This window comes from Myxocyprinus asiaticus, chromosome 48 (genome assembly GCF_019703515.2).
Source record: "Myxocyprinus asiaticus isolate MX2 ecotype Aquarium Trade chromosome 48, UBuf_Myxa_2, whole genome shotgun sequence".
NCBI lineage: Eukaryota > Metazoa > Chordata > Actinopteri > Cypriniformes > Catostomidae > Myxocyprinus > Myxocyprinus asiaticus.
This window is the reverse complement of record NC_059391.1, coordinates 13,820,300-13,842,720: the sequence shown is the minus strand read 5'-3', so window position 1 is coordinate 13,842,720 and position 22,421 is coordinate 13,820,300. Positions and strand designations below refer to the sequence as shown.

The 22,421-nt window shown below is 37.0% G+C and overlaps 1 protein-coding gene across 1 annotated transcript in view; it reads left to right on the top strand.

The window, feature by feature from the left end:
- LOC127437729 (AT-rich interactive domain-containing protein 3B-like) overlaps window positions 1–22,421 on the top strand; it is a 40,870-nt gene that overhangs the window by 2,424 nt on the left and 16,025 nt on the right. Inside the window, exons 2-4 of the mRNA XM_051692834.1 lie at window positions 527–1,222; window positions 19,325–19,399; window positions 20,132–20,204. Coding sequence (XP_051548794.1) covers window positions 527–1,222; window positions 19,325–19,399; window positions 20,132–20,204 — 844 coding nt within the window. The remainder of the gene's footprint in view (window positions 1–526; window positions 1,223–19,324; window positions 19,400–20,131; window positions 20,205–22,421) is intronic.

Below are 22,421 nucleotides of genomic sequence, written 5' to 3'. Positions count from 1 at the left end.
AGGAATGAGGAAGGACAGATGACATTGCAGGTTTAACCAATCAGTAGAAATGGGCGTGTGATCCATCCACTTGTGCAAATCAAATAATGAGATTGTACACTTATTTTAAGTGCTTGAATGAAAAAACAAGAAATCGAGCTGAATTCCTGTTTTTCTAGTTCTTATATGAAACGAAAAAATTAAAAATAAAAGTGCTTTCTCAATTTTGATAATTTCTTTCTAGATGAAAAATAAACAGTCGGTTTATTGGTTATTCCATTTTGAAGACAAACACAAGAAAACAAATTATTTATGACCTGTTTGGGTAGCTAATTTAATTAATTCCCTATATATTTATATATATAAAATTTTAAGTCTAATGTACTTTTAATTATAAGTCAAATTGAGCTGTTATTTCAATAGAGTGTGCCCTCTTTTTTGATGAAGTTGTTTCATTAGAAACTAAAAAGTGTTTCTCTGACTCAAAGCAAGTAATTGGCTTCTTAAAGGAAGTGTTAAAGTAATTTTTCCTCTGTCAACTCTATAGCCCAGCTTGTCCCAGGACAGCAGTCTGACTGGAGCATTCTCCCAGGCAGCTTTCGGAAGTTCAGCCGGTGTCAAATTGGAGGCAGTTATGGAGCAACTCCAGAGACAACAGCAGGCAAAACTAGAGATGGAGCGCAAAGAGAGACACTTTAGGGAAGCCCATATTCTGTATGCCCAGCAGCTGGCTGCACAGCAAGCTTCCACCGCACAGCTGGCTGCACAGCTGGCTTCCTCCAGGGCCCAGAGTGCCCCGTTAGCCCTTGATTTTTACAGCAAAAACTCCAGAGACAGAGCGCTGAAAGGCGGGCAGGGGTCGCAGGCCGCCAGGGGGCCCACGGAAAGCAGCCCTGACCTACACGAGGAGGACACTGCTGATGAGATGGACAGGGGAAGAGGGTCTGAAGGGGATGAAGATGATGATGATGAGATGATGGATGGAGATGATGGCAGTGAAGATGAGGAAAGCGAAGGCTTGGAGTTCCTCAGGAAGCAGAGCTTTGCTCTTCAGCAAGCAGCCATCGGGGTGCCTCCGTATTCATTCCCCGTGTATGCCGCCTCACCCTCTGCTGCTAAAAAACGTGCCCGATCACCAACCACTAAGGTGAAGGATGAACCTGATGACTCCCTCACCGATCAGCAATCATCTAACACACCAAACGGACTGGCCGATTGGAGTCTCGATGACTCTTTCAAACAGGTTTGTGTCTAAAATCACGTGCCTATATAATGTGTACCTATCGTCAATCTCTGTGGGTTCTCAGAATGTCAGATATTCTTAGCACAGTGACTCCCACACAGCAGTGTAGCTGCTCTTTTGCATTCCCTCTCACTTCAATCGCTCTTGACCTGCAAAAGCTGCAATGCAGCATATTTTCATTCTGCTATGAATGATTTGGAGAGTGCCTGATCATAAAATGAATTCTAAAGAATCTTTACATGTTCATACACTGTAAACTTGTGCAAAAAAAGTTGTCTTTTGTGGGTGAAATCGCTTAAAAGAGTTCTGACTCCTCTCGGCTTACTGAAACACTATAGGTTTGAAAGGGGACTATTAATCCAGTTTTCTCAAGCGCAACAGAAATACACGTTCTGCGAAAAGTGTACAAAAGAAATTGTGCCTCTGATTTATCTCTGGTCAATGTATTCTACTTTTTTTGTTTCCATTGAAGCTATTGTCCTTCCTTTCCCTTATTATCAATAGTCTCTTGCTGGGAGACAAGTTGTACCCTCGGACATGGTTCTACACCTCTGTCAGTTAATTTCTCAGTTTGTTCATCCCAAGTCTTTAGGGAATTCTCTACTGACATAAGGCTTTTGTCCCTGAATATCCCCGAAGTGTGGCGTTCTGGCAGACCGCCCAACAGGAGTGTGCTTTCATTTTCTCTTTCTTCCTGCCTTCTCACGTTCCTCCGTCATCCCCCTGCTGCTGGTGTTTCTTGAACAAGCTCTTGGCAGTGTGCTTTAATGCTGTCTTGGCCTGTGACCAGGGAGGAACGCTGTCAGATTGCCATACAAGAAGCAGAAATGTTACAGGCGCGTGCTGTTGGAAAGCCGCCCTGTCAGTTTACACCCAGAGATGTTACATGATTTAAAGGGTTCCCACGGTCATGGGAAACCTGAAAATATCAGGACATTTAAAAATGCCATTTTCCATGCTTAAGTCTTTTTAGTTATGCACTGTTCTAAAATATTTTTTGAATCACTATCAGTGAATCTTTAGTGAAATAGTATGAACTCTGATTTGGATTTTCTTCTAGTTATGCTCTGCTCTAAAAATGTTATCACCCAAATATTGCTCTTGTGTAGAGAAAAACTGGCTTGCAAGACGTTTATGAAATGGTTGAATCCATTAACAAATTGCAATGAATCATTAGCAAATCGGGTTGAATTAAATTTGTTTCTAGTTATGCCAAGACATAGCGATGTTTGGTCTTTGAGCGAATCATTCTTTTGAGTCCATTCTGTTTGATGAATTGGTCGAACCTGTTCAAAAATCATTCTGAATTAATCTTTAGTTAATCAGTCTAAATTGGATTTTTCTAGTTATACTCTGTTCTAACATATTTTGATTGTTAAAAACTGCTCTTGTGTTGAGTGGGCCTTTAGTTGGTTCTTTTCTCTTTTTGGACTGAATGAATCATTAACGAGTTGGTCTGAATTGGAATGATTTTAAAAATCTCCTTATCTAGGCAAACGTCTAACCTTTCAGCTAGTCACATTTTCTGAAGCTTATTTGCCCAAATTGTTTTGTACAATTTTCTATATGTTCCATATTAAAATCACTTGAAATGGCTACTTTAAACTTAAACACTTAAAAAAGCTTTAAGTACAACAAATATTTAAATCGAAGAAACAAATCAACTGAAAATATGCATCTGGAACACCTGCTATGAATTTCTCATATTTTCACCTCTCATGCGTTTTCATCCCTGCTTATCCTTTAATCACAAACTACTGAAAATGTAATGGAAATTCATTGGTCAAATGGGTGGAAACCATTTAGATCTTCTAAACTGAGCGCTTGCACATACAACTGGTAAATATGCAAGTTTAATGTGCTGATTTTTTTATGTCCTTTATAGTCAATGATGGTACAACAGTGAAACAGACTGAGAAAAACTCGAGGTTTCCCCTTTAAATTGCCTGCTTCAATCATGATGGGATGAACCCATGTTTCAAAAGACTCAAATGTTGTCTCAGTGGATTTAATGTAGACATTTCCCTATAGTGCTGTCATCCATCTTAGTGGCCCCAGGTCTGAGCTCTTTGTTTGCTCAGCTGTGCTTGAATGATCGATCAATCAGGGAAAAATGGATTGCTCTAATTTCATACGCTCACTATTATGGCTTACTTCTGCCCTTGATATTTGCATGCTTTCAATCAAAGCCCATTTAACCTAATTTATTACACTACAATGAATAACACAACCTATATATCGCAACCCCCAAAGCGGCATTTAGCAGTGCATTCGCAAAGCACTGTTTTCGTTTCCACGAATGTAGCTGTCTTTGAAGTTCTGATTTTTTTAACTCAAAAATCGTACTTGTTTTATTGATAATAACACGCATCAAACACGTTCAAAGCAGTTTTATTTTTGGTGGATGTGTAACAACAAGAATAAAACCTTAAAACTGTGGTGATGGTAGGAACGGCTGTATGTTGACAGGCAGCGCTGTGATGTTTCATCACACCCATGTCATTCATATATGTATATCTATAGAGGGTGATAATCTATAGAGGGCTTGTATACTGCTTTTCAAATATAGGCTTGTCCACGTGTATAGGAAACAAAAGGTGAGTGCGCTCTGAAAAGGCTGCTAGTTAGACTCAATACTAAGAATGAAGGGTTTAATCACTTTAGTGAATGAGCTTTATAGAGTCACTTCATACTACACAACTGAGTGTATTTTAAGTCTGTAATGAAAATAAGTCATTGAGACAGCCAGGTTTGACACTAAGAATTGAATTAGATCACTTTTTTTTGTTGTATTCAAAACTTAAGTTTGCTTTCTGAATTTAGTTACTAATTCACTTCTTTTGACTTTTCAAGTACTTTTTAATTTCAATGCAAGCAGTATATGACAAAGAAAAAGAGGCTTTAATTAGGATGGTTTAATAGCTTAAGGGACAACGGGTATTTTTTTTCCTTCCCACACCGTTTTGTCCCACCCATCTTTATTTCTGTTCTTTAGTATTTAATGATGCTCTCTGTGGTAACAGTATCAGATTGCAGGTTGGGGGAAGTGAAGAGACTGGTTTGATGGCACTGGCTACATAAAAGTGAACAGATGCCACAAATGGCATTTTCAAATGAGGGTGGGGGATGGCTTTTTGAAGCTTTTCACACTTAAATGGATATGCCTCAGTGAATCAGTAAACACCTTTGGTAAAAGCAATATGGTCACACGCAAAGACGGTGGTCGCGTTTACTCATAATCTTAACAAACAGCGGAATTAATTGGCTGCTTGTAAATAAAGGAAGTTCACACCAATTTTGTTTATAATCTCCCAGTTGAAGGGCTTTCAAGTATTGGGGGAGGCCTGTAGTTTACTGCAAAGGCAAAATGCAGTAACTACGGCAACATTGAAACTGAGAAAAGTGGCTTCGAAGTTTAGTGTGGATTTTGTAGTAACTGAATTTTTCACACTCTTGAGTATAGTTGAGCCAAACCCGTCCGTCACAGGACGGATCATAGTCTAAAGGCCAAAGTATACTTCGATTTTCCCTGGATCTGATCATGCACACAGAATGTGACGCAAAGTTCGTCATCAGCACAGTCTGCGTGGGCTGTCCGCGTGCAGCGCAGTTTTTCTGGGCAGTCCTCTTCTGTGCGCATCATCGCTGAGGTGTGCACCATCATCAGGTGTTCATATTTGCTCGCGGTCAAAAGAGTAAACTTTTAAAAGGCTGAGCGCTCGACCGTGTGCGAGACGATTCGGCACACGAAAAAACTTTATATACCTGAGCCTTAAGAGACCCGGATAGGAGTCATAACTCAATTTTAACAAAAATGTGTTGTTGCTTGACCATCTTGCCTTTGCACTGCTGTATAAATGGGAGTAAATCCTTGTTGTTTGGTTATGAGATGTAGGCAGGGCTGGGTAAAATGTCATTTTTCTGATTAATCTTTATTTGAATGATCTTGAAATTTGATTATTAAAATCTTAAGATCGATCTTTTACATTCACTTTAAAGTTTACTTCAGTTTTGGTTGTGTTGATTATAGACCTGTCGCGATTATAAAATAATCGTCTGATCGCGGTTATTTGATCTAACCACAGTTATTTGAGAACCGCGATTATTATGCACTTCAAATTCCAAACACATTTTAATGCCCAAACAAGTGAATTTGAAGCAAATACTGTATATTGTGTGTCATTCACTTGAACTCAGAGCGTCACTGAGCCGTACTGCAGACATCAACCAGAGCAGATCCTGTGCGGAAGAGCGTGTGAAATGCTTCTCAAGCGTTCTAATGCAGATAGCAGAGGCTCGCACCAAACTCCCGTCAAAATATAAATGAACAAATATAAACTTTGATAGTGAATGCAAAGTCCTCCAGCTTCACTTTAAACAATCATGCAGTGACAAATGTTTCTGGTCATAGCGGTTTCATACACGCAGTGTTCATAACACGCAGTGACAAAGGGGAGGAGACACACACTTGCATTATATCTGTGGAGTGATTAAATTATGAAATGTAATCTCTGAAGTTTTGCTTCATGAGAAATAAGGGCTCATGGGTTTAATCAAAGAGCATTAAAATAACATGTGAAAGTGAAGAAATTAGGACAGAAATATGTACTATTGCATAATATAATATTATATAATAAAATATAAATATATTTTCCAACATGTGTTCCAAAAGCAACAGTGTAACTGTAAAATTCACCAAAACTGAAGTTGACCAAAAAGAGAGACATATTTGAAGTATTTAGAAATATTTTGATATTTAAAACATTTTTCATGTCATTCATACGTTTTTAAAGCCTTAAAAGGAAATCATATATCCATATTTTTTATTTATATATTTGAAGTTAAATGTGTAAAAATGATGACTTAAGGTGTATGAAGCACACATGCACTTTAAGAAATATTTATATGACAATTAATCATCATAATCGCAGTTATTGTCAGGCAAATTTCATAATAGTGACAGCCCTAGTTGATTATTATTTCTGTTTAGTTAATGGCAGTTGAACTGCATAGTTTGGACTTTATTGGTAATTTCTCAATTTAGGACTGAACAATTTGGAGAGAAAAAAAATCAAATTGTGATTATTTTAAAAAATATTGCGATTTGAAATCCGAAATGATTATTAACAATTAAAAAACCTAATAAGTGTTTTCCTTTTGATAAAAAAATAAATAAAAATTAAGCCATGGGCAAACATGCTCTACTTCCATTAGAAATACTGTTCAAAAAGGTGTTCACACTTAAGTCATTTAATAGAACCAGACCAAATAAATAAAATTACAGTGAAACATGGAGGGGAAAAACTTTGTTGATTTTGTGATAGGGTCTCAGCCCACTTTTTATCAGTATTTATAACAACAACTATTATTATTATTAAAAAAACAGTAACATACATAGTATTTTCTTAACCTACATGCTGCATTGCTATGCGGGCCTTTATTTTGGCAGTATAGGAAGACATTCCTGTTTGTAGTAGAGTTGACAATGGCCTTTTAATGCAGAGAAATGCTCTTATCCACTCATGTCCACCAAAACATGGTGTTATGAGGCTACCTTAGATTTGGATAGGAACTTTTAGCGGCCAAGCATATTTGGAATTACACAAAAGGCAATTAGTGAATCTATAGCGCTGTAAATTTAACGTGCTCCTCTTATAATCCTCACTAGTGCTTAGCTCATTAGTGCTTTGAGTATTTGTACCACTACAGAGAACAGAGCTGTGCTACAGATTATTTATTTAATTAATTCATTTGCAACCTTTGTGGCTTGATAATCGCACTACTTCAAATTATGATTTTGATTTTATTTCTATTAACCCTTCAACCCTATCTAAAATGTATATTTTTGTAATGTACCAAGTAAGAAGGTTCCCTGCATAACTTGCAGTAGTAGCTGAGAATTTTTTGTAATATGTTAGCAAAATGGACATTATAACTGAAATATTCTCAAATGAATCAGATTTGAATCAAATCGAGAGCTTGTGAATCAGAATCGAATCAAATCGGCAGCTCTAGATGTAGGCATGTAAATTTGCATGAAGTTACATTATTTCTTTTTTTGTGCCTGAAAGGTTGTAGAGTTGTTGTTACTGTTTTGAGTTTACTAGTCTTGAATTCAATGCATCATCTCTAAATATAAGTCAAAGGGGAGGGGTCAAATGGTTGCATTAAACTTTTCATTGAACACATGGCCGAGGCTAGTCCCAAAAGTTCAGCACCCTTTAAAGTTGAATCATTAGTGTTTTTCGCAGTAGCTGTAACAATGCCCTTTTTACGGAGCTTGGCATGGTAATCTGGGGTGATTAATGGCATTTTAATCAGGCTCAGTTGATGCTGGTGCTCGCATGTGCCTTGAGTTATGACCACGGTTAGCCTCCCATAAGGTGAATATGATAGAGTTATCAAAGGCACTGGGCCTTTAAGAACACGCCACTACTTATTTATTTGATGCTATGGTTGCCAGAACAAATATATGACTGCAATAGCTAAATCTGTTTGCTAAGTACCTAGTTATTAGTTATTTAGGAACTGAATATTCATTTGGATATTATTCCAAGTTCTTCTTTGAAGTGTCCAATTGTAGCTACCCAACAGTTGATCAAAAATAAATTATGGGTTATTTTTTTGTCTCCCTTGTGGTTGCTATGGCAAGAGTGTTGCGGACAAATAAAGAAAAAGACAACTGTGCTTTTGGAAGTTATTTTGCTCATTCGATCAGCATGCTTATGAATAGAAAACATTTTCTGCCCTTAAGTATGTTTCAAGTTATTCAGAACTGGATAAACAACAGGTTTCAGAAATTTGTTCTTGGGTTTGGAGAACAGTCTCGTTTGTCAAACACTGTTGCATTATTAAACTGTCACTGTCAGCTTGACAACATTTCACAACCAAGCCGGCAATACAACACAGCCAGTAGCAATCAATTCTTATTATATCAACTTGCCGTTGCAGTAGAATGCTTTTCCAAATATATTATCGATGACCTGACAGCCTTGCACTTCTGCATTTGCAACAAATGTTAGTAAGACATCTGGTGTACGTTATTAGTACACCGCAGCTTATTTCTCTTATGTGTTCCAATGCTTGTCTGGGAGTTAATGTCCTTGAAAGGTCTGCTGATCTTGCACCGGTAGCTTTGTCCTGGCTTGGTGGTCCATCTTGATGGAGAAGTTTCATTGGGCGTTACTGTTGGACAGCTCTCCTGGGTCCTATGGTGATGTGAACGCTGGCGTCAGCTCGGAGTGCAACCATCTGTGAGATAGATCAGTGGCTATTCAATTATCACGGTCTTCGCACTGTCTACTCTTAAGAATATAATTTGCCCTAATCTTCAAGGGTTAGTTCACTTAAAAATTTAAAATTTACTCAGGCCCATGTCATTCCAAATTACTTGTTCCTCTTCGCTTACAATGGAAGTGAATGGGGCCTGTCCATAAACATTAAAATACACATTGTTTCAAAGTATAGCCACAATACATAAACATTATATGTGTGAAAGTGATTTTTGTGTGATAAAATCTCAGTTCTACATAGTGTAGTTGCTTACGGTGTTAACTGCGTTATGTCTTAATGGCACAGAGTTGTAATATTGGATATAACGTTACACAGATAAGGTTAGTATGTGATTTTAGCAAAGTAAAATCATATGAACATGTATAATGTTTACGTCTTGTGGCTGTATTGTTGAAATGCCATGTATTATAATAATTATGGACTGGACCCTTATTGTAATCTTGAGTTTTTTTTGTTTTTGTTTTTTTTTTTTTTTTAAGTGGATGGTGACCAGAGTCTGTTAAGCTCCAAGAAGAACAAAAAAAGCACCATAAAAGTAGCCCATATGAATCATGTACTATATTCCTAGTCTGCTACATCCATATAATAGCTTTACACGAAGAACGGACTGTAATTTAAGTTATTACTCAATTTAATTTGCTTAACAGCCATGGTCACCATTCACTTTCATTGTATGAAAAGGAGCAGAATGGACATACATCATTAAATAACTCCTTTTGTGTTCCACGGAAGAAAGAAAAAAAAGTTTAAATGACACAAGGGTGAATATATAATGACCGAATTTTCATTTTTGGGCTTTCCTTGAAGAATATCATACCAACTGACCAATTTTGTGTTAGAACTAGATTTATTTGAACAGCTTTGCAAACCATTATATGTAGCTGTTTTATAGCTGTGTTTTGGTGCCATGTCACACATCCCATTTTCAGTAGTGTGGTGTGAACCCTTTCGTTGAGTGGTAACTCTAACCCTTCAATATGAGGCATTTGATAGTAAAAACCTTTAAAGGCCAGAGGCAAGAATGTGAGTTTGGTGAGGGGCTGGCATCTGCGTCTAGTTTGTCCAGCCCCACCCAGATGAAACATTCCAAGTAGAATTAGAGTTTCTTAAAATGGTGATAATTCCCATTAGGGGCGTGTTCATAAAGGGAGAATAGAGGGAGTGTGTTTGTAGCAGTCATCCTATGATTTGTGACCTTTTCTAGTCCATTTCACCAAATGTAACAGAAGCAAGTAATGGAGGGGGAATAGTAATCAGGCAGAAAGGTATATGAGGAGGGGAGTGGGGTGTTGTCTTATTTGTCTGTCCATTTCCTTTCCCTCTTAACAATGTTAGAATGTTTGTCCCCAGCCCCCTACCCCATCAAAACCTGTCCTGACTTGCTTGAGATTTTCACCGTTTTTTTTTTCTTTTTTTTTTTTTTTCATTTTAACAAAAGCAGCTTAAGGCTTTATCATCACCCTGTATCTATTTATCAGTGTCACTAGAATGTGGAATTTCAAGAACAGCTAAGAAATATCATGTGCTTAAGAAACAAATTCCATACCTTTGGTACAAGGTTTTTGGGAAATGGCACATGTTTGTTTTTATAATTCTTCTTCTTTTTTTTTTTGTTTTTGTTTTTTTTGTCACAAATCTGAAAATTTTACCAGCATGGATAAGAATTTGTGGCCATGTGCACACTTTTTAAAATGTATTGATTTTGCTGCGTTTACGCCTCATCCACACTGGAATAGCGTTTTCCTCCAACGAAAATGAAGACTTTCCAAAAAGCTCTTCATTTACATTTCATTTATTAATTTGGCAGACGCTTTTATCCAAAGCGACTTACAAAAGAGGAATAATACATAATAAGCGATTCATCTTAAGGAGACAGTGGTACGAAAAATGCTGCATTACATAGTTTCTAGCATCAGAATAGTAGTATCCAAGACTAGCTTTAAGTGCAACAAGAATATATATAATATATAATATATATATATATATATATATATATATATATATATTTTTTTTTTTTTTATTTTTTATGAGTGAATGGTTAAGTGCTCATGGAAAAGATGAAGAGTGAGTCTGCTTCATGGATGGAGTTGGGACAGTCATTCCACCAATGTGGTACAGTGAAACCGAAAGTCCGGGAAAGTATTTTGGTGCCTCTTTGTGTTGGTACAACAAGGCGCCGCTCATTAGCCGGCCGCAGGCTTCTGGTGGGAACGTAGCTCTGCAGAAATGATTTTAGGTATGCTGGAGCAGACCCAGTGACTGTTCTGTATGCCATCACCAGAGCCTTGAATTTGATACGTGCATCAACCGGCAGCCAGTGAGGAGAGACATGGAGTGGTGTAACATGCGCTCTCTTTGGTTGATTAAAGACCAGACATGCTGCTGCCTTCTGGATCATTTGCAGGGGTCTAATTGCACATGCAGGGAGGCCTGCAATGAGAGTGTTACAGTAGTCCAGTCTAGTTATGACAAGTGACTGAACAAGAAGTTGTGTTGCATGTTCAGAGAGGAAGGGTCTTCCTGATATTGTAGTGTAAATCTACATGATTGTCCTGTCTTAACCACAAATGTTGGAAAACTATGATGCTAGGACACTGAAAACAGTTGACGTGGCCTGAGAATGCCTAACAATTCTTAGCCTCCTTATAAACACAACCTGTGTAGGTTGATTGATTTGAAGTGATTTTGATTGCGTTTATTTTAAATGGCATTGCCATTCAATTGTGTGTTTTTTTTATTTTTATTTTTATTTAATTTTATTTTATTTTTTAAAAACATGGAATTGTGTTTTCTCATGTAGCACCCAGTCAGGGCTAAAATAATGGAAATAAACCCTGCCTCAGGCCTCTGCAGGATGTTCAAGGAGCTGGACAAGCTGTTACAGGTTTGTCTTTGGCCTTTTGTCTCTGTTTTGGCTCCTCTCAGCTATGTGCCATTTGTGTTGTCGGAGGGTAATATCACCAGTGAGTGCTAATAAAGGTACTTTGGTTGTTTTAATACCTCTACTTTGTAGTAAACTTCACATTTTGTTTTCACTGCCCTTGTGTACTTTGTGGTTCTCTCTGGTTTTGCTTCAGGAGCCAGATTTTACATTGGACATCAAGTCCATAATACCAGAATGGTTATTTTACAGAAGTTAACAAAAATGTCCTTTAAAATCAAACAGTGGAGTTTATTAATATTACCGTGAACTGTATAGTCCCAACAATGAGCAAAATTATTAACATGACATAGGCAAAATATGACAGTTGTCAATTTGCGTCTCTTGAATTTCTGTCTTTGTGCTCTCGACAGCCAATAATTCACTGTGCAGTTATAATCGTGCTATATCGGGTTTTTACATAGTCGAGCTACAGTCTTCATCTCTCCGTCCAAGTGTACACGACACAAACAATCATTCGAAAGAAGGAACGACGTCAGCTGAGGAAGTGTAAATCACACATCACTTGTCTTTTCGAGCAAGCGCACGATGGCAAGGCCATTTGTAGTCCGATTAATGTGTACATGCTGGATGATGCTAAGCTACAATTTCGTTATATAGGTCTGTTAGTCTGACTTTGGGACAGTTTGATTGGTACAATGTCAGTCGGACTAAAGAGTTCACAGGACAGTTTAAAAAGACAAATTGTTTTAGTCTGACTGAAATCAAACTTTTAAAGTGCATGTAAACATATGGATAGTAGGGAGGACAAACAGTTAATCCTTGCTCCAAGTGACTTAACGTAATTTGGGTCATATTTTTTTTTCCCCCTTGCACATTTTTGTGGTTTTCGAGGATAAGGGAATGTCACAGAACTTGTCCATGTTGGGATCTGCCTATGGCTAGCTTCTACCAAGTGACACATGCATTTTCTACTGTACTACTGTAAAGTTTAATTGCAACCTATTTATTTTGCATTCTGATCTATGTATCATAGTTGCAGTTTATTATTTGCATATAGCATTGTTTTTTCCTGCTTTCTCTGACCTTATCAGAACAAACCTGCTACCAGTTTTTTTGTCACACAACCCACCGAGCCACCTTTATAATATGTTTGTGCAGATTGCTTATTGTACATACTTTTTACCACAATAGACTTCACAGTTCTCCTACTATATTGGCTTTCTGTGGAGGACTCCAGGAGCGGCTAACCGCACACCTTTAAAATATCACTTAGCTTAGCATGGCATTCCACTACGAACTTAATGGATCCATTACAAATTCCCAGGGATAAAAGTACCCAATCTACTCACTCCCCCCCACCTTCCCAGCCTCAATTGGTCCTGGCACAGCAAGGAGCCAAATAAAAGATACCATGACTTTTGGCAGTGCAGGCCCAATTATTTGGATTAAAGATTTCAGACCCTCCCCTGTGGTGCTTTGAGGTGGATTTCAATGGTGTTGCCCATGAGCAGCTGTGACACTGTTGGAAATCGAATGGCCGTATGGAGCCTGGGCATTTTTTTTTTTTTTTTTTTAGCCTAGAAAGTGAAAGTTGGTCTTTTAAAGCTGAAGTATCTAATTTCTACGCCACCAAACAGAATTGCAAAAATAAACGTTTTCAAAACGGCTTTCTGAATATGCCCCAAAAAGTAACACAGAAGTTACTTTAATACTTCAGCTTTAATTTTTTGTTCATTGTAAAAAATTTTTTTAAAGCAATCAAAGTCAGTCAACCTGAGTGCTCCAAATGAATTACACCAATACGAATAATTTAAACCTAACCAGTATTTGCACTTTTAATTAATTTGTTCTTTAAAAGTATAACCCAAAACAAAGATCTCACATTGTGGACATCAAATTGTGAAAAGTATTTAATACCAAAGAGTTAAAATTTTAAGTAACATTCTTTAAGTGAAGAGTCTTGGAGAAGTATACTATATATATTGCCCATAAAATGAGTAAAATTTTTGTTGACTATGCACAATATTATGTCTTGTAAAGCTGACTGTTTACCTTCAGAGGTTAGTGATGAATAAATTAGTTATTGTGTTTAAAAACAATTAAAGTGATAATTAAAAATCAGTTTGGCATATTGGTTATCGGACACTTAAAGTATCAGTATTGTATCGGTCATAATAAAAACTGATTTTGATTACTTGTAGAAATAAAGTACATCGTGAGGGCTAAAAAGGAAAAATGGTCTCGTCAGCACAATCTGTAACTCATCAAAATGCAGTTACTACCCATTCCTATCAGTACACTGGTATATTTACATTGACTCCCAGAGAGGTCTGGTTGATAGACAAGGTTACTGTTTCATCTCAGTAGAAGAATCCCATCTAGATGTTGATAACACTTGGAAAAAGCCCACCCTGTCTTAGCATTAGTGCCTGTTGATGTAATGTCTCTCACCACACTGATTTCTCAACGGTAGATTGTATTCGCATTAGAGTATCACCTTCGGGGTCTCAATGTCGGGATTGATAGGACTTCATTTACATTAGAATTCTCCATATCACTTGCCTATATCAGGTCTTAATTAGTTGTTGTGAGTTCCATATACTATACAGCAGTGGTTCTCAACCTTTTTGACTCCAAGTCCCCACAGTGTCCAAGACCATATTTGAAGGCCCCCTTGCCCGAAACTAGACATGTCTGATTAAAATAATTAATCATGGATAATTTTTTTTATTCTAGAAGTTTCAGAAAGTGTCTGTTTATAATTTTTGGGCATATACCGTAAAATATTTTTAGCATTTTAATTATGTCGGATTATTTTAATTACTGTAATATTTCTTATTTTAAATTAATTTTAAGTCATATTGAGGCCCCCTTGGAAGTGGGCTGAGGCCCCCTAGTGGGTCCCGGCCCTCTAGTTGAGAACCACTGCAATACAGTACAGTTCTGCCATATACAAGATTTTTTACAATCAAATGCTTTGGAGATAAATATAAAACCCTGAACTGAGGTTGGAAAATCTTGTGCTTGTCCCTTCAACCCAAGTAATTATTTGCCATGGTCAGATAGGGTGGTTTCTGTTGAATTAATATGGGGGAAGGGGTTTTCATTTCCTTTGGATGACCCAGATGGTCATCTGCTTCCTCTTCTCAGCTAATTTGGCCACTAGCCAATCAGTCCTCCCTTAATATGATTAGTAAGGCCAAAGCCTGACCTGTAAGCCTGATAAAAGCTTGCACAGTTCGTAAATGTCTTCAGTATAGGATAATGCTTTGAGTTCTGATCGTATGTCATTGCTTTTAGCTTAGAACAAGTTCCGAACAATGTTTGTAGAGATTGGTGAAGTTAGGCTTTTGCTGTTTTATTATCCTTGTGGTATAGAGATTTATCATAATTCTTTTAATTAATGGAAATCAGTATTAGAGACCAATAATCTTTTTTTATACTGATATTCACACTTTACTAATTGGAATAGAATATGATATGTCGGTACTTTATCCAAATAGGGTCTGCCAACATCTAAATGTGTATAAAATATGTTAATATTTTTTTATGTTTAGAGCCCAAATTATTGGGTCTACCGATAAAGGCAGTTTGGTGGCATTTAAAAAAAAAAAAAAAAAATTATTAAAGGGGTCATGAAATGCTCTTTTTTTTATTACTATTTTTATTTTATTTTATTTTTTTATATAGTTTCATTATCTTCCCTGAGGTCCACTGATAATGTTAGTAAAAATTTTTTTTACCAAAACAGTCATAATTTTGTAATATATGATAATTTTCCACTGTCTCTGACAATCTTTCTGAAAAGCTCTATTTTTGCCTCGGCTCCTCCTTTAAACTTCAGTGTAAACGCCCTCTGTTATGATTGGCTAACAGCGTGCGGACCCTCAAATTCAGCCATTTTTGAAACTTAATCAGAAGAGAATAAACAAGCACCAAAACATTAGAAATGTACATTTCACGATTTACACACAACGCACATCCAGCACATTGCATCCGAATATATTACACTATTCATCTCAAGCACAACTGTTAACACTCACACCCTGTCTACACCAGACGCTATAATCAGTGATGCTGTCTACCATGGAAGTGCGCATCCGTTGCAGTGCGTCACTCCAACAGTAAGCAAACAGGTGTCCCGTTCTATTTTGCGCTGGTGCTACTACTGCCAACAACACAAAGGAATGTTTCAGAAAGTTTGTGTCAACGAACCCGGTGTAGACAGTGTGTCAGCATCATAAACAATCATGGCATTTGAAATATTAATTTCAATGGAACTGTTCACTTTTTTGTGAATTTAACTGTCCCATATCCTTCAGTGACTATTCCTTGGCAACAATTTGTTTTATGACTACTTCACAAAACGCACACATCCAGTTTATCATCCTGCACTGAGGTGCACATCGAGGGCAACAAATCAAAACGGTCAAAGACATCCATGTAGTGCATGTTTTCATACACCAACAATTAAAAATAGCGCTGATAGGCGAAAGAACAGACTGGTGAGCAGTTTAAGCAACAAAACAACAGGAGCCACAGCAGCTGATGAAACGCATCTTCTCTTCAGAGTTGAAACTTGACACCGCGTCTTTTAAAAGCATGCCTGAGAGATGACAACAGTCAAAGAGGTCTGTGTAGTACATGCTTGTGTACAAAAATAAAAATGTGTTTTAAAAAAAACTTGTTTTGAGCACAAGCCTAAAAGGACATACTCAAAATACAATGGCTGTATTTCATCCCCGCATTGTATTACAGGCATAATTTTGGTCTCTTTTGAAAGGAGACACTTGGAAGTTTGTTGTTAAAAAGAAAAATCTGAAAAGTCATGGAAAAAAAATTGTTAGAAAAGCTCACTTTTATTGTAAAGTGATCAGCTTTACATAATATTTTACATAAATATTTAAATGAAATAATATATGACACTGACCTTGTTGATGCATAGAAACATAATGGAGCGAAGCCACAAGTCTTAGATGTTTTACAAGTCAAATTTGAGGATGATAACTTTAAAACTCGTAGTTATATTAATCATTTTCTAAGACCATGTCTTGTGATTCTGGCCGCAAATAGCATTAGCCGTTAGCATTAGCGCCTAACTACAGAATAGTAAACATTATGAAATAAACATTATCTTGTGCATATATTTTACTTCCAATCATAATCTAGTTGTTATAGCAGTGTGTCTTAATAATCTCATGTGGATCCCAGTCATATAATGAGGCAGAAAGCAGATTATTGGCAGGTGAAGATGATAGCAGGTGTTCAGCTCTTCTGCAATTACAGCTACAGAACTGTCAGTAATCATACAAATAGCAGAGACTGCATGGAAATAATAGACAAACCATATATTTTTGTAATCGTCTGTTTGTTTACAATAAGTCTCGGCAGTCAACTGATTCGTTTTATGCTTTATGTAATTTATTTTACTATGGTATGGGATGGGGAATTCCCTGTCATCTGGGCACTGAGGTAGGCATTATGATATAACTGCCTCTTTATCTTGACTATTTTTGGACAGAGAAATGAACTTATGCACCTTCTAGCTTTGTGGAGGTTTGGAAATCAACTTATGAAAGAATTACAGCATTAGCGGATCATATCGCATAATTTAGTGGAAAATTGACATAATTCTTGAAGTAAATATGAGAATATATCAACATTTCTGTAAATGTGCACACTGTTGAACTAAACGTTCTATTGGATGTTGTTCACTGAAGCCTGCTAAGGACAACTCGTATGGAGATTACATCATTGAACGGGTACGTGCGTCTATATAACTGTTTCATTTTCATAACTCTCGCTTTGATATGTTGACAAATTAAGAAATTACTCAAGCGGTAACATTTCTATTGTGAAACATTGGCTAAATATAAAAGCTGAAGTATTAGACCTTTCTTATGATGTATATTGTCACGATTAAATAAGAATTGAATGTTAATAACATGCAGTTAATGCAAACAATACCGATCGTAAGATCGCTGGCGATACCTGCCAGTGAAGCTTAAAAATAGTCTAGATGGGTCCCCTTTCCTGTTCAGGAGTAGTTAGACCACAGACAGTAGGCCTTTTGTCCTTCTCTCTGTCTCCATTTATGAGACATGTGAGCACCAGTGGGCGGGGCAATGGGTGCGATGATATTAAAATAGGCGTTGATGTTGTTGCTGTAGAGGTCTTCTTGAATTAATGAGTACCCCAAGTGACATAGGGTTGTCGTGGCTCTTCATCTCTATCATACTCTTTAAGCAAAAAACTAAAAATCATTAAAAAAAAAAAATCGGTCTTTCTCTAGTTAGTTTTAAGTGTTTGTTTTTTTCAGATTCTTATACTGAGGAGCCTCGAGTTTGTACAATAAACGCTCATTCCCGCATTCATTCGCGCACGTTGACCCACTATCCTACATCACAATACCACACAGCATGTATGCCCACTAGTTTATCCCCTACCGAGTTCCCTCTTCTGGGCCCAGCTGGGGTGTGTTTTTGTAAACGTGAAGAGGGCCAGCCCATAGACCGCTCTCTCCCCAGCTGTGATTAACTTAGCATATTAAAGAGTGTAATGGTGGATGAGTCCTGTAAAACTGCTTTATTGCAACTCTGCCTTTTCCTTTCAGACTCTGTGTAAATGAACACTGAAACCACGGTTGATAACCTGTAATCAAGCATAGTGCATGTGCATAGGGGGACTATTAGATTTTATTACTGTTTTGTGGTCAGGGCCCTAGGTAAGAGGAGTGACACAATTCCAAAACTGATTTCCACTGAGCAAGTACTTTTCAATTAGGTAAACAGTGAAGTATTCACGTAAACATTCAGAAATGGCAATAAATCAATACTAAGAAAATGTAAAAGTAAGCTTCTGAAATTACTGGCATAGTCTTCATTGCATAATTATTAGATGAGTCATTTGGAAGGTTGTCCGAGGTGCTAAAAATAATAAAAAAGGTTTGAATAAAAAGGTTTACAAACATAATTTTCAAGGGGAACAAAAAAAATATTCATGATTACTCCATGTGACCTGAACAAAATGTGCCTTTTCATAAAATATTAAAAAATATCTACTTATAACTTTTGGTGGTTTTAAAAGGTCTACCATTTTGTTGTTTGTTTGTTTGTTTGGCAATGTACATGTTGGTTACACCAAATGACTTGGATTTGGTGGACAAAAGTTTTTCAAATATTAGTAATATTTTACAACAAAACTGAAGAAATAATAATAGATTATTCTTCACTATTCATGCCAATTTCTTTCTGAAAATTCAGCTTATTATTATTATTATTTATTTATTTATTTTTCCAAGCGGTTTCACTACATGACATTAAGTAATGTTCATCATAGTAGAGATATATTCAAGTCATTGTTTTGTGTGAATTGCATTTTGTAATGTATTTTTTAATAACTTAAATAGTTGTCCCAGATGTATTCATGTATTAAAAATAATTAATACTTAATATTAATCAAACTTTATTAGGCTGCATTTATACTGCAAGGGCAAATTTAAAGATCTGACATTTTGACACATATAAGATGTTTTTGCCCGTCTGTTTACCTACACATAAGCAGCAGTCTGTCAGTCAGACAGTTTGTGCATCCCGAATTGAATCGGTACTACCGATACTGCATAAAGATTTTTTTTTTATATAAGTATTCAACTTGGTACTGAAGAACATGTACTTTTGACATCCTTTTGCCTTGGCATGTCATTTTACGTTAGCATAACTATTAGCATTACCTGCTAAATTTGTTGCTAAAGAAGGCCCTCCTGACATGAAGAGAGGAGCCTTTTTGCACATTTTTGTCTCCCAACACCCAATAACTTTCTAACGTTCTCTCAAACAGTAGTGTGTGTCCCCACGCCATCCCTCCTCCATTTTTTGTTTTTTTTTTTTGTTTTTTTTTTGCTAATTATCTTTCTTTTCTCATAGAATGGGAATTCAAGTTGGAACGATGAAGGCGATGGAGGGAGAAGCCGAGGAGAAGCCTCTAGAGACTTTGCCAAGGTAAACATTGGATCAAAGCCGTGGCTATTTAGTCGTTAAACATTTTGTCAGTAACACACTAACAGTTTTGCTGAGTTACCTAACCTTACAGCAGCATGTAAAGGAAGACCTGTGAAATATGTGCCGATTAAAGACAATGCGGCAATGTGTGCCGATTAAAGAAATATAGAATATTTCAAGAAACTTGTGTCAACAAAAGTGTACCTTTTTGTGCCACATCGTATGTTACATATACATTCCAAAAACTCTGTCTTGTTATCAAGTAGCAACATCCTTTAAGGTACATTTAGACTTTTTCCTTAAATCTTAGTTTATTTTTCATATCCCATTGGCAATTTTGTATTTTTGTATTAATTTTTTTTAAGCATAAATCAAACAAAATTTTGTGAGGTTTGTACTTAAAGATAAACAAGTCACCAATGGGGCAAGAAAGATGTTTTATCCAAAAACAGGTCTTACCATCTTATGCAGTGTTGCTTCTCAAGTAAATGTATGTAGTTTTGAGAATGTTTAGATTTTTTACTAAAAAACAAGACAAAAAAGTGATTACGAATTTTGCTTTTACCATATTTGCGGCCAGTCAGACTGAATGCTCTCTAAGCAAACAAATTTGAACGCCATCTAACAATAATAACATTAGCTTTAAAATTGTAAACATTTTGACATCACAAGTTTCTGTTTGGATTTCACAGTGACGAACATTAATTAATTGTTCGGAATTTCCCTTTTCAGCTTTATGAACTGGACAGTGACCCAAAACGGAAGGAGTTTCTGGATGACTTATTTGCATACATGCAGAAAAGAGGTAGGATGGCCAATTGATTCTAAACTCCCTTGAAATTGCCCTCAGTATGAATTTTCAGGATACTACCTTGCAAAAGGGAACTACTTCTTGGGCTAATCTTTCTGGGACAAGTGTCAGTACAAATAATTTAAGTCCACTTTAGCTTTACTGTTTGGCGATGAGCGATTTCATCAGACGCCTAAACCTAGCATGAAGACGGCCCCCTTTAGTTAAGTGGAATCATATGTCCCTGGTCTCAGATTAGCATACTGTGACAGAAAGATGGGCCTGACGGCGTCATCCGACTAAGACTAAGCTCTCAGTGACACAGCTTGACGGGGCTATTAACCTCATACCACGGGGTTTAAACTCAACCAGATGGAGAGCTGTTTGTGTTGGTGTACCATCAAACCCCCCCATACCACCTACTGGTGTGTGTAAGTGGGGTTGTCAGCTGAGGCTTCATAATGGGTGGGGGGATGGAAAAAAGTGTGATATTGCCAAATATCATGGATGACCTCATGGCACATGATTTATGTTTTTTTGACTGATGGGGTGCATGAAAATGACTTCTGTGGTGACGTTTGTATGGACAGGTTGGGCTGAGTTAATGGTAAAGCTGGGTGTTTTATATAAAGGGACAGTTCATCCAAAAATGTTGTTCCAAACCCATATTATTTTATTTCTTCAATTAAACATCATTCATTCACTTTCATTTTGGAGAAAGATGCACTGAAAGTTAATAGTGACTGAGGCTAACATTCTGCCTAACATCTCCTTTTGTTTTCCATGGAAGGATGAAAGTCAGGTTTGTAAAAACATGGTTAAATCATGACAATTTTCATTTTGGTCCTGAAGTATTTTCAGCATGTTAAACTTTTCATAAAAAGTAGTCTGTGGTTGGTTTCTCTTATCTTCTCGATTGTTTAGCTTCAGTGACCACAACAAGTAACGGGCTTCGTGCAGATTACAATGCCTATTGCTATTCTAACACATTCGAGCTTTGTAAAGTAACAATACCATTCTTGTTTTGTTGATTCTGTTGTCTGGTGTTGGTCTGAAGAGGTTTTGCCCATGAAATCATGATTTATGTGCTTTTTGGAGCTTGAAATGTTGGTCACCATTCACTTGCATTTTATGGACAAACAGACATATATCTCCATTAAAATATCTTTGTGTTCCGCAGAAGAAAGTCTTAGGAGTTCAAGACTTCATATGGATGAGTAAATGATTTGAGTGAACTATGCCATTAAAGATCACAATATAACACAGTTTTGAATCGCAATATGCTAAACAAAGTTTCGCAGTGTTATCGTGTCACAACACCTATTTCAATATAATATTGTATTGCCAGGTCTCTGCTGACTCCCACCCTTATTTGGAATGTTACCTTGTCAGGGTTCCCACACATCCTGGAAAACCTGGAATTTTGCAAAGCAGTTTTCCAGTCATGGAGAAGTCATAGAAAATGAGAAAAATACCTTAATGTCCTGGAAAAACATTATTTGTCCTGGAAAATGTCTTGGTGTAATAGAACTGTTTGACTCTGCTGCTAACAAGGTTTTTGTTACATGTACATAAACATGGTAAAGATCGGGACTCGGAATAGTAATCAAATACACAAATCGTTTTGTCACTGCTGGCGACTGCGTTTTGTGAAACAACGTCAACAGTTAACTGTCATGAACAAATCCCTGTCACATACTTTCTCTGCTCATCTGCTTTCATCTCCGTGTGTTTGTGAGATGACAGAGAACAGAGCACTCTGAAATGTGCAGCACATACAGAGTATGTATTTATTTAATTAAATCACATCTTTACGGGGATTAATAATCACAGTGGGCCATGTTGAGAACTGCTGATCTGGAGGTGAGAATCTACCGTCAAAAACACACAAATGCGAAAATTAAAGCTTGATTTAATTGGACACATATGCTTTTGCTTAAATATTACACTTGTTGGGCACTTAAAATGTCCTTGAAAATTGTGCCTTGAAAAGATTGGGAACCCTGCTTGTACACATTTCTGCACATTTGATATGCAAAGTAAAGTCATTGTCCAAAGACTGTTATTGACTCAGCGAAAAGTAGCAGCATAATTTTTGCTTTGATCCCTCTAACTTTACACACACCTATAAAAATCGGCCCCTGCCCTGTGTATTGTCCACATCAGAGCACCTGAAACTTGATAAGATGGGAGGGGGACATAAGCAGTGGCTGCAGGGCAGTTTTGTGAGGG